Raw genomic sequence first — 12,508 nt, 5'->3', positions numbered from 1 at the left:
TGTAAATTTGTGGTAAATTATGGCGATGTGTCAATTAAAAAAGTCTTCTGACTGTATCGTTGTGCACAGTGTTTCTCCTGTTTTTCAGCTGGCTTTAAACTAGTTTATATCATAGAGTAATTTGTGTTCTTCGCTGAATGCATGTGCTTCACACTGGATCTCACAGCGCCGTTTAGTAGTCATGTGACCGAGACTTATCAGCAAGTAAACGCTCTAGTGAGATCACCATGTGCTGCCGGATTGAACTTTGACCCGAGTGGATAAATGCTCCGTGTGGCACGCTTCAAATGAATAGCAGTTTCGTTCTGCTTTTGAGACGGACAAATTATATCAAACATTTATCAACCTTGTTATCGTTTTATTGAGGAATAATATTGCCTAGCCTCAAGTACATGCATTCGCTGAGGCAAACGTCAGCATGTTGTGAAGCGTGAGGTGTGTTTGTGAAACTAGTGCAAGTTCAACTCATGAACCCATGTATTAGTTGGCCAAAAGCAATGGTTTATTTAAAGTGTAAAATCTTAGTATTATCTCACACACACCTATCGTTTCGCTTCAGAAGACATTGATTCATCAACTGGGCTCGTATGGATCGCTGTCGTGTTCACTTTGTGTGATTCTTGAAGAGTCAACTTTGGAGGTGCCGTACACTTTACTCACAGAGATGGAATAATGAAAAAAAAAAAAGTTAATCTGAAAAAAGCAAGTCATATACAGTACATCTGGGACAGCATGAGGGTGAGTTAACAATGAGAGTTGTCTTCCTTTTAAGGTATGAGAGTTTGTTTTATCAAAAAGCAACAACCAATTCATTCAAAAACTAAACTCTTGAATCACTTTGTTTTGTTAAGTCCTGCATAGTCTCAGAATTGAACTCTGACAATCGCCAAGCTACAGTAAAGCACCACGATGACTGACCATGTCGAAACAGCGTTTGAAGATGTCTGTGGACACACAAACAGGCTAAATTGGCATGTTTTGGTAGTTAAACGACCTGCTAAACAGACACCGTGATTGCATCATGATGAATGATGAAGACACGGGTGAATGGCCAGGAGAGGCTTGAAAAAGCAAAGAGAAACGACTGAGGTATCTCTCACTTTTCGTCTGTCGCTCCTTATTAGTCATCCTTGAAGAAAAACTTTCCCTGTTCCTCGTACCAAAAACAGAATGCGAAAATCTTTGGAAGGCACATTCTCAAACTCTACCCTTGTCAAAATAATTTCTGTGATGACATCTCGAACTCGACATATGTTTTTACAACAATACAGAGAAAAAACCTCAAACTAGTGGCTCTCATCACGAATTCATTATATATATTCATTGCCTGCTGATTAAGTGCACCGAACGCCGCTTCATGCCCTTCACGTAGAGGTAATTAGTTAAGGCCATCTCCTATCATACTGACTGACATCAGCTGTGAATCTGCAGACAGCAGTAAAGCTCAAGGTTCTGTTTGAGGCTTGTTCTATTGATCAGCACCTCCGTCTCCTTTCACCAGTTTAATGACCCCCTTGATTTTAACCAGAAAGGGTAATACAATATTGAAATGTGAGATGATTAATGCCGTTGTTCTTTTGTCTGTTGAGGGTCTTGTTGGGGAAGGTGACAAATTTCTTGCCCTTTTTGCTTTTTGGTCTGGTTGTGCACCGGGGCGACCTGATCCATCGGGGGGAGGGAAATGTAGAGAGAAGGAACAGAAGAGCAATGGAGGAGCAGAAGAAGACTATGACACCACACAGGGGATGGGTTGGCTTGCTCTGGTTCTGGTGTCAGGGAATAGATTGGATAAATCCATCTTCATTAGGCTGATGGGAAGAAGTAGAGAGAGATGCTACTTGGTGCGTGTGCATGCATGCATGCATTTGAGCAACAAGCTTTTAGAAATGTGCAGCATGAGTATAAACTAATCCCTTGAAATATAAATCCAATAAATGGTTTCAAACGGTATACATAATAGAAAATGCACAATTTGAGGTTTCTACACTAGAAAATTTCACATCCAGTATATAGAAAAACTAAGAAATATGGCCAGATGGGTGGAGTTTCACAGATGCATGGATCTTAGCTTGTTTTTGCAGCAGGGATGCTAATCCAAGATCAGATCAGGGTTACATCAGTAGCTCCATTACAACATTTTTTTTTTTCTCATGACAATATTATGTCACAAAAAAAAATGTAGATTTTTTTTTTCTTTTTTTTCATATTTGTTTTGGTGAGAGATATATTACTGTCATATATATTACAATGCGTTGCCACAGAAACACTTCAGGCATTCTAAACTCAAGATGCTGAATATCACTCAGGCAATCATTAGAAAGATTTGAAAGCCACAACATGTTTTTCTTTAGTAGAACCCTTTCCATTGCTTACTGTATATCAAACTTTCATTCTAATAGAATGATTTAAACCATGTCATTCACTCCTTTCTGAGATGCTAAAAAGCAGTTAAATCTGTATCCAAACACACTGTGCATGCAAAACACTGAATGAACTCATAAATCCATAGAGTGGCTGCATAGCTTACTCCTTAGACAATTCCTCTGGCAACCATCCTACAACTCCACCTTTACTTCTATAATTAAATAAGACTGAGTAGTGCAGAGCCAAGTCTAGTCTCAGTTTCCCAAGACAAACCAGTTTACCTTTATCAACATAAAAGATTATATGACCATTTAAATTGTAAAACTGTATACAGTGTCTTCAAAACATATATGGACATTTTTGAAAAATTGTGATCATTCAAAAACAAGAGTTATCAAAAAGCTATAATGCCAACAGCATTAAAACTATCTAAACAAAGGTTTTAACAGGGACCCCTTCACTGGCATCAACTGAATATTAATGAACATAAACTGAAAACATTTTCACATACTATAAACATCAACCAATTTCAAGTCATATTTCAGATATGCTAATACTGATTTTAACATTATCAGCAAACATCAAAACCACAGAGGGTCACATTCTTTGCCATCAATATTTAGCTTTCTGCAAAGAAAAACAATTGCATAATGTGCAAATATTGTCATAGGGACCTATACGTTGACCGTATTTTCACAGTTGTGTTATCAGCATACATGCCTCTTATTTGTGTTTTTTAATTAGTAACCGCAGTGTTCAGACGCAATACAGATAATCTCCTTTCGGTCTGAGATGGGGGGAAGCCGAGCATGAAAGTAATTGGTGAAGGAACACAAATTGGACTGTAATGTGATGTGGTTTTTATCCCTCCGAGGCAGAATTTGCACATCCATTAGGACAATGATGTTCTCTGCACATTTCCAAACAGTTTATTACTCACACACATACACATTTATGATCAAATGCTTACCAGGCCTAGTGATAAAATCCCACATGAAGGGGTTATAAACCTACGATCATATTAAACACAATGGCTTGTGTAAGGGGAGGTTTTTATGGTTGTTTTAAAATGCAGTATGACAAATGTATGTTCTGTCAGCAGTCTGAATGAAATAAAGATTAAGTGGCTTCAGGGCATTAAAAAGCTTCATGATAACGTGTGTTGGGAAATACTGATAAAATCTGAAATGTAAAATATGTTGCCTTCATTTACATGCTTTTTCAAAGCATTTTATGAGCAAATTGGGATTGCAATATGTTTGGGAAAAATGTAAACTGATAAAATAGCAATTTACTTGCATGAAAGTCAAATAAATTATTACATAATGAAGTACTTACCCACAGAGACTTGTGAACACTGCACAATATATATATGGCTGCATACCTCACTTGTTTGGGAAATTTCGCATCCATCCTGCAACTCCACGTTTATTTCTATAATAGGTCTGGGAAACGCAGAGTCATGTCCATTCTCGTTCTTTTACCCCTGTATTGAGAACAGCAAGACAAAACATTTACCTTTAATGACAAGTATGTTTTATAAGAAATAATATGAAGTGTGAAATAGTATGAATTTCTAAAAAGTATTTGTACACTTAAATATGTATGAGATTCAATGACATCTGAGGTAGAATGATAAAATTTTTCTGTCCATGTTGGTTTCATACATTTCTTAAAAACATAGTATTTTGTTGCACAAAAACAACAAAAGTTTAAGACTGACAGGATGAGTAAATAATGACAATTTTCATTAAATGACACTCAAATTGTTCTGTCAACCAGCAGCAAACCCTTTTGAACTGACGATGTCATTTTGGCTCTTAGAAAAACATGCACCTCAGAAGATAATCGAAATACTAAATGAAAAGTGTTGCCTACAGAGTTATGACTCGTTGCTTAAAATACTGCACATCTGCATATGGAATAATCGCATAGACACTAGAAATGCGTCAACAAAATATTGTGCTGTTATGGATTTATGAAAGCAATTTTAAGCTGACTGCATTTCATCCTCATTTAACCCTCTCAGAGGAGTGGTTTGTATACTGACGTGAATGCCCTTGAGGAACGCCGTTCTCAGTTACCTGTTCAACATCTAATGGCTCCCACATTTACACACGTGGATGTCAACGACAGATTGTGAGATTAAACTGCGAAGGGAATTGAGAGGTGAGAGTGGAAGGACAACACAAAAAGGATATTTCTTCTCTTCTTTATCCCACTTTCATAATGTTTCGCCACCTATTTCTTTTTAATTAATCTGCTTCATCAATAAGAAACAACAAAAAAAGCGCCATGTCAAATAACTTCAGCCGCCTTCATGCAAAAAAATCAGAGTCTCACACTCAGGTGCCACTCAAATTATTAAAAATAAATAACATCCACTACCATGCGTCCCTAAATCAGAGAATTTACCAGACACGCAAGACGGGGCTGTGAAACTTTCACTACCTGTGCTGAGGGTAAAATTGCCTTTGACCGCGTTTCAACTTCCAGGTTGTGCTGCTCATGTTAAAAGATGACTTTAAATGTTGGTGCCAATACCCTTGTGGTTAGTGCATCAACATTTAGTACAACTGCAAGCACAGCGACCAGAGTTCGATTCCTGCCTCGAGGTCTTTTGCTGATCCTGCTCCCCCTCTCCTCCCAATATTTTCCTATCATCTCGCAGTCGCCACTGTCCTCTCAAAATAAAAGGCACAAAAAGCCCATAGATATAACTTAAAAGATGACTTTAGATACCTCTTCAATGTCATCTTTTTATCTTCTTGTGGGATTACCGAAACGGTTTTAAAATGTTCCTTATGCAATAAAAAACAATTAAAACTATATTGTGTACTTTAAGATCCCAACCTTTTCTTTTGACTCCTGATGCTAAGTAAATGCTGAATGACATTTTCCCTCACATAAGCAGCTGTAAGTGAAGTGAACGTGATCTATCTTGGGCCTGTACCATGAAGGTAGCTGAACAAACTCAGGGTTACAGGATTAGATTTGAGCTTACCAAACCAAACCATTCCAACCCGACTTTGTTGGTACCATGATACTGATCATTAGTTTTCTCTGTCGCTCAGGCTTTGATCTTGAGTTCATGGAGTGCATGATGCACATGAAAGTGACATCAGTAATGAACAGCCAATCAAATGCCTTGAAACTGTGATTCACTTCTTGCAAGAGAGTCAGTGCTAAACATATTGAAAAATATGAAGAATTTAAACATTTATACAATAAGATGAAAAGATCATCCAGTGAAATAGGACAACAAAGAAAACATCTTGCCATATCAGTGCAAGTAAACCTTCTGAAGTTAGTTTATATAGTTTGAGAAATGGATTTTCTTCTCTTTCATCAGCACACCATCATAGAAGTCATTCATGGATGACATTTTAATGTCAAACATCTGTCGATTATTATTGTAAACAAATAAATAAGGCATTTGGAACTCAATAAGACATTTGTTTCACCAAATATGTTTGTTTGAAAATGTGCATGAGCAAACAATTAATATGCGTGTTATGTTTGTGTGTTGTATTATGCACATATATGTATATTAAGTGTATGAATGTTTAGTATTTGGCTGGGAACTCTAATGCTCTATATTGTACAAGTTAGGTTAATACGTTTATTTAAAAATACCAATACATTTAATTTTAAATCTGTTAAAGAAATAGTCATCTTTTACTCACCCTTGTCATTCCAATCCTTGATTTAGATCCTGTTCTATGAAACAAAATGTACAAATTCTTTCTTTTTTTTTTTAAACAAAAAGCTGCAAAAAGAACAACAACACCACCATTAATATGGTTTATTCTAGGTACTATTAATCTTGGTTAGTTCTAGGACCAAAAATGTTTAATACTTAAAATAATGTTTTAGATTAGAGAGAGATCAGGTATGGTTTTAAACCACCTTTCCTCTCCTAAAATATTTATGATTGCATTACATATCGCAATATCCTAATGCTTTATAATTATCAATCACCATGAGTATACATATAAATCATTTTTAACAGTAAAATGCAGAAGGACCATAGCCACCTCATTACCCTTTGGCTGCTGCTTTGTTTCTGCTTCATTGTTACCCTTCAATTAATAAATTAATTAATCAGGCAATGACTCATGGGTGTGGGCGGCGCCTCCCATTGTGTGACTGAGCACACATCATTAATCAAGGCCATTCCCATTAATCGGGTCAAGCAGGATCATGCTCAAACAATTACAGCTTGATTAAGAGATATTCATCAAGAAATCCCACCTGAAGACAAGCCGGACCAAACCAGTCTCCGAACCTCTAACAGGTGGATGTGCTGGTGAATACGGAGTGTGAGGTTTGGAAAAATGATTTTCTTTTTGAAACTTGGTTGAATAGATGTTCTCTTTCAAAGAGTTCCTTCAACTTTCATTCAATCTGACGATAATGTCACAGCTGCCCTGAGATTAGCCTTCTGGTTCCTTTAGGCTGACAAAAGGAGGAGCTGCAGCAAGGGTTCATGGGTAATTATGACACTCCTTCAGCTAACCGTAGGAAGGATAGCTTATAAAGATGGCAATGAGAGCACACTGGAGCTGACTCTTGAAAAGAGGGTAGAGCTGCAAGATAAGAAGAAAAACAAGACCTTGTAGTCAAAAGTGAAATGAAAAGAGAAGACCTCATTTGAATGTATCTGCTTTCCAACAAAAGAAAGAACTGACCAGTGTGGGAAGAATAAATGTGTTTTTATTAATTTACACAGATTAGATCTTACTGCGATTCAGATGACATGGTGCATTGAAACGTGCTCTTTCTAGCTGTACGTATAAGCAGTGTAGCGTCTCTCAGCACTTGTTATCTACAATAATATTATTTAAAAATAACCTTTATTAACAAAATAAATACTAGAATGAACTCCCCTATGTGTTGAAATGAAATGTCTGTCAGGCTTGATGCAAGTTCCACACACAAAATGCAATAAACCTGCAGTCACTGCACTGAGTTACTTCACCATGACACTAAAAACTCAGCCAAGAGGTCATTCTGTCACATTTACATCTTCTATTGGTCAAATGTCTTCATGCAATAGGAATTCACACGTCTGAATTCACTTCATGTGCAGTAAAAGACAAAATTCATACAGTTCATGTTTCCAGCATTCACATCCTTCAATAATGACCATAAATGAATGTGGTACTGAAGTCTAGTGTGAAATCAACAATGCCAGTCTACAGCTGCAGTTACACAGGAGAAACAGGCCTAAACGCTGTGTATTTTGCTTATCTTGCACTTTATAAAAATGTAAATGTAAACATGTTGCAAGACAGAAACTCAAAACCAAAAAGTTTAAAAAGCGAATAATTACTTTGTCTTGACATCCAATCCAGTAAAACGGCAGTTTCAGCAGAACCAGAGGAGACAGATATGGGTCATTGTGCTGTGGTTGACAGTTATCAAAGACAGGAAGTAGTTTCCCAGTTAAATGATAAGAAGAGAGGACCATTAACAGTGAGGAGGGAGTGACAAAATGGGGGTTGATGAAGAAAAAGTAACTCAAAGTGTGTGCGAGAGAGAGAGAGAAGGGATGGGGTGAAATGCTAATTTTCGGTGTCTGTTCCGAGCACGCTGGCTTTGGTATGGATGACATGAATGATGAATTGTGCTGTACTGGTACCACCAGCCTCTCGCTTCCATTCCTCGTTACTGTGTTTGAGAGAGAATACAAAGAGAGGGGGGGAAACAGCAGCAGCATGTTTCCTTTAATTAACCCACATACCAGCACATCTCCAACAACCACAAATGGCAACACACTCGTTGCATTTATCTGCTGCAGTCGTGGGGTTCAAATGCAACACTAACACAATGAAATCAAACACGTCTCACGCTCCATACACACAATTAAAAGTCAATAGTCAAGCGTTAGCTCATATCTCATCGCTATAAGGACCAGCGATAAAACGGTGCAGACAGGGTGTTAATATTGCCACTGTAGAAGGCAATCATTTCCTAAATTAAATGGGAAAAAGGGGAAAATACGTTTAGGCGAAGCAGGTGAAAAATGAGAAGGAAAAAGCCATGAAATTGGGAGAGAGAGGAAAAGTTGCTTTGCTGGCAAAATAAAAGGGGTAGTCATTATTTTTCAGCCTTGCAGGCTTACAGGACGCAGCAGTTTGTGTGTGTGTAGTTTACTCAAAGGGTCAGAGTAAATGAAAACACAAGCTGGGTTATGGTATAAACACAATCATATTTCATTAAACAAAAAACTCAGTATTACACAAATCTGTCTCTTTTTCTCTTGGTTCAGTTCCCTTTTCACTGACTGTCTGAATCCAAGTGGTACCCTTGAAGAAATAAATAAAGGTTCTTTTTTTGGCATTGATGGTTCAATGAAGAACCTTTAATATCAATGGAACCTTTTCATTGCACAAAAGGTTCTTTATGGTGGAAGAACGTTCTTTAGATTATTAAAATATTCTTCAGACTAAGAATCAAACAGTTTCTGTTAAGAACTGTTCACTGAAAGGTTATTTGGGAAAACTAAAATAGTTCTTCTGGCATTGCTGAGAAACATTTTGTAACCTTTATTTTAAAATATAATCACTTTGAAATATAAAAATGGCTGTAGTCTGAATGACTCTAGGCCAGTACTCTGAATGTGCCAAAAAAAGGGTTAAGTCATTAAAAGCTTTTCCCCCATACACATTGTTCATCAGACAATATGTGTCCGATCATCCATCCTCTATATGGCCCCGTATACAATATATAGAAGAAAATTCTAGAGATTTCCTTCAATAGCTAGCTTCAATAATTTTCAAAGTACATAATCTAAATTTCTGTAAAAACACACATGTAGGCCATTATAGCAGATTGAAAGGGGGCAGAATAAGAATAAAAAAACAGTATGTGTCCTATCTTTGGAAACGATTTATGACTTTTGTCACAGTTTCTGTATTTATCATCCTTTTGTAGCCTTTCTGTTGAGAAAGCAGCAGGAGGTTGTGCATACAAATGATAAAAAAATGATCTGAGCATCAGTGTTGCCAAGTCCGCGGTTTCCCCTTGGAATTGGGTTACTTTAAGCAAATTTTAGTAGGGGAGTTATTTTACCCCCCAGGATTGCTATTTTTATCGAAATTAAAATGATATATATCCCATTAAATACAAATTTTATTATCTTAACCCTGCCGAAAAAAAAATTAAAAAAAATATATATATATATTTTACCCCCCCAGGATTGCTATTTTTATCGAAACGCGATTGGGCTAGTTTTTGGCTAGTTTCGAGTAGCGATTAGGGGGGTTTTCTTGTGAAAACCTGGCAACCCTGCTGAGCATCTCAAATTCAGCCCGTGAAGACAAAGCCTCGGTGTAAAACGCAGTTAGTGCAGAAAATCGAGGAGAAACTCACAACAGACCTTGATGCATTTTTTCACAATATACCTTTATTATCTTAATAAAAAAAAAAAAAAAAAAAAAAAAAAAAAAAAAAAAACAACAACAACACTGTGATGTTTAAAGAAACAAGTATTAAAAAAGACACTAAAATGCATTAGACATTAGAAATATCAATATTAATTTTGGTATGTTCTGTAAGTGACATCTTTGTCTTATGGACATTTAGTGTACCGCATGTTTTCAGATGGAAGAGAAAGCAATGGAAATCCACTGTCGACAGGGCCAAAAAGAAAGAGAGAGCATTGCAATCCATCAGGTACAAGGGGTGGAGAAATTATTCAATAGCGAACATGGAATGGACTCTCTTATGTGAGGATGCATATGAATATATACATTTATATACACCCACATCAACACCACCAATATAGATGTAAAATCACCTGAGATACTCGTTCGCACCTCATTATTCCAAACAGCAACGACACTACTAGCATTGAAATGATGTGAATTCTGAGAGAAAGACATGGACGGGACGTCAGCCCGCGGTTTGGGAGAACTCTCCTACGTAACTGTACAAAAACGATGATGATGGAAATAACGAAAGAAAACAGTCATTTCACCAGTAACTCCTTAAGTTTCCACAGTAAAAATATCCTTTTTGAGCAGCCTTTTGTACATTTTGTTTTTATAATATATTTATATATGTAAAATTTCATCAAGCAAAAAGAACCAACTGGATTGTTTGATTAACGTACTGTAATGTAGTGGCCAAAGACAGTGGAAACATTTTCTGGAGGTCTTACCGACGTTTTACAGCACACACCGAGGACGTGGAAAAATCATTCGACCACTATGCCTTAGCGATCATGTGAGAGATATTGCCATATTTTTGCAAAGTCAAATGCATAATGTTATTGGCTTTAGCTCGATAGTCATTTTGAGACTTCCGCATGTGATTACAGGACGAATATCTGAATCAAGATACCAATGAATGTGGATTTATGGATCATAGTGATTCAGTGCCCTGCATAGCTAAAGTAGAACTTGAAAATAAGGCTTTGGGACACTGTCAGAAATATAAAAACAAGGTACATTAAGTGCTCAATGAAAACTTTAAATTAAGTTACCTGAATTGATTCTCCACTCATGATTTAAGTCATATGCAGAATCTCAAGACAAGCACGGGAAATGATGTCTACAAGACCTCTAGAGTAAGGCAGAAGCCTTACGGGAAGGCAGGGGCATTGTAGTCTTGTTCATATGGCTTTTAAATTAATCACTTTTCAAGTGCTTGTAGTCAAATGTTGAGTGGAGATCAAAAAAAGTTAAAAAACCCAATTGAACTATAAGCCCAAAGTGAACTATTCACCTCCAAACGTTAGCCAAGCTGGTGTCTATAAATTTTGCGATGCTCAGATGGATCAAATTAAATACTAAATGCAAAACAAAAGCAAGCTGCAAAAAAAATGAGCAGGTGAAGAGGCAAAGTTGGTACCTGTAGTCCAGTGTAGTTCAAAGATCTGGCCTAAATATGTTCCAATTGGACCAAATGGACTAGACTGAGTAATAGTAGGGGCAGCTAGATGTGTTGAAAATAGAACCACTTAGGATAAATTTCTCTGCAAACTGTTTCCCAACCCATCTGTGATTATTTCCAGCACGGAGAGGGTCTGGTTCCTCTCCCAGGAACCCCACTGCCGAAAGTTCGTAACTCATTTCGTCATTACCGCCGGCATAGATGCAGGCATATCTTAATATATCTCTGTACATGGTTATATATTTTCTTATCTCTAGTTACAGTACAGGAACTCCCCTTCACATTTCCTTTCCTCCAATTCTTCATGTCAGCAGGAGCTATGGTTTTGTGCTTATCACCAAAATTGGCAGTGCAAACGAAAATAATTAATTATAATAATTACTATATATGACAACAATAATTCATGAGAAGTATTAACAAATGATGGATGACAACATAATTTCTATGGCACCACAGCCCATCAATTCACGTATCGTACAAACGACCAACAGCATAAGAGGGAGGAGAGCGCAGAAAAAGAACTCGGCTTGCATAGCAATGCAATAACAATAATGTCATTTTCAATTTCCGATGTCAAGAATATATTTACAGGAAACTTGATTTCCTTTTTACAAGTTCACCAAAGCTGGGCGACTCAGATCTCAAGACTTTTTTTTTTTTGTCCTCAACATTTTTCTTTTTTCTGTGAATGAATAGTTTGAGGAAGGTGAGGGCTGTTGCGGATCTTGTAAGTTGCATGTCCATCTTTACGTCACATTTACAGTTTGTCCTTTTCATATTTTTTCTCTCCTTCCTTCCGACGCTTCACGAGTCCATTGCACAGAGCAGGTGAGGCATTTCCAGAACAGATAAAGGCATCCTTTAGTTTCCATCAAAAAGGCTCACTCTGAAAACAATACAAAGAGAACATGCCAGTCAGTAAGTATTTTATACTGTTCTAGAAAAGGTAAACCAGCATCACTTGACCGGAAAACATCAAGGTTCCAAACTTAGTAAAGTTGTACCAGAATAACCTGTTCAGACTTACATAAACTCTCCAGAGTTACTGCATGTTGGTCCCCGTGTAGCTGCTTTCGCCCTGCTCTGTGGTGGAGCGCTGGTGCTGTCCCCTAGTCCCTTCACCTTTACGAGGACCCCGTTGACCCTTAGAAGAGGCCGTCCCAGATGAGCTGTGGCCCCCAGGAGATGGAATGATGGTTTGTTGTATGGCAATATGGCCTCTTCTGGAATCATACAAATATCC

The 12,508-nt window shown here is 37.3% G+C and overlaps 1 protein-coding gene and 1 long non-coding RNA gene across 2 annotated transcripts in view; both read right to left on the bottom strand.

The window, feature by feature from the left end:
• Positions 1–352: 352 nt before the first annotated feature.
• Positions 353–6,395, bottom strand: LOC122145084. The gene is made up of 3 exons (XR_006160122.1): positions 6,051–6,395; positions 3,749–3,850; positions 353–1,808 (listed from the first exon to the last, which is right to left on the bottom strand). It is a non-coding gene; the product is annotated as an uncharacterized LOC122145084 (long non-coding RNA).
• A 5,912-nt stretch (positions 6,396–12,307) lies between these two features.
• LOC109111957 (roundabout homolog 2-like) overlaps positions 12,308–12,508 on the bottom strand; it is a 64,743-nt gene continuing 64,542 nt past the window's right edge. Inside the window, 2 exon segments of the mRNA XM_042757413.1 lie at positions 12,308–12,456; positions 12,459–12,488. Of these exon segments, the coding sequence (XP_042613347.1) occupies positions 12,308–12,456; positions 12,459–12,488 (179 nt within the window).

This window comes from Cyprinus carpio, chromosome A5 (genome assembly GCF_018340385.1).
Source record: "Cyprinus carpio isolate SPL01 chromosome A5, ASM1834038v1, whole genome shotgun sequence".
Taxonomy (NCBI): domain Eukaryota; kingdom Metazoa; phylum Chordata; class Actinopteri; order Cypriniformes; family Cyprinidae; genus Cyprinus; species Cyprinus carpio.
The sequence above is the reverse complement of the archived record's forward strand: the minus strand, read 5'-3'. Positions and strand labels throughout refer to the sequence as shown.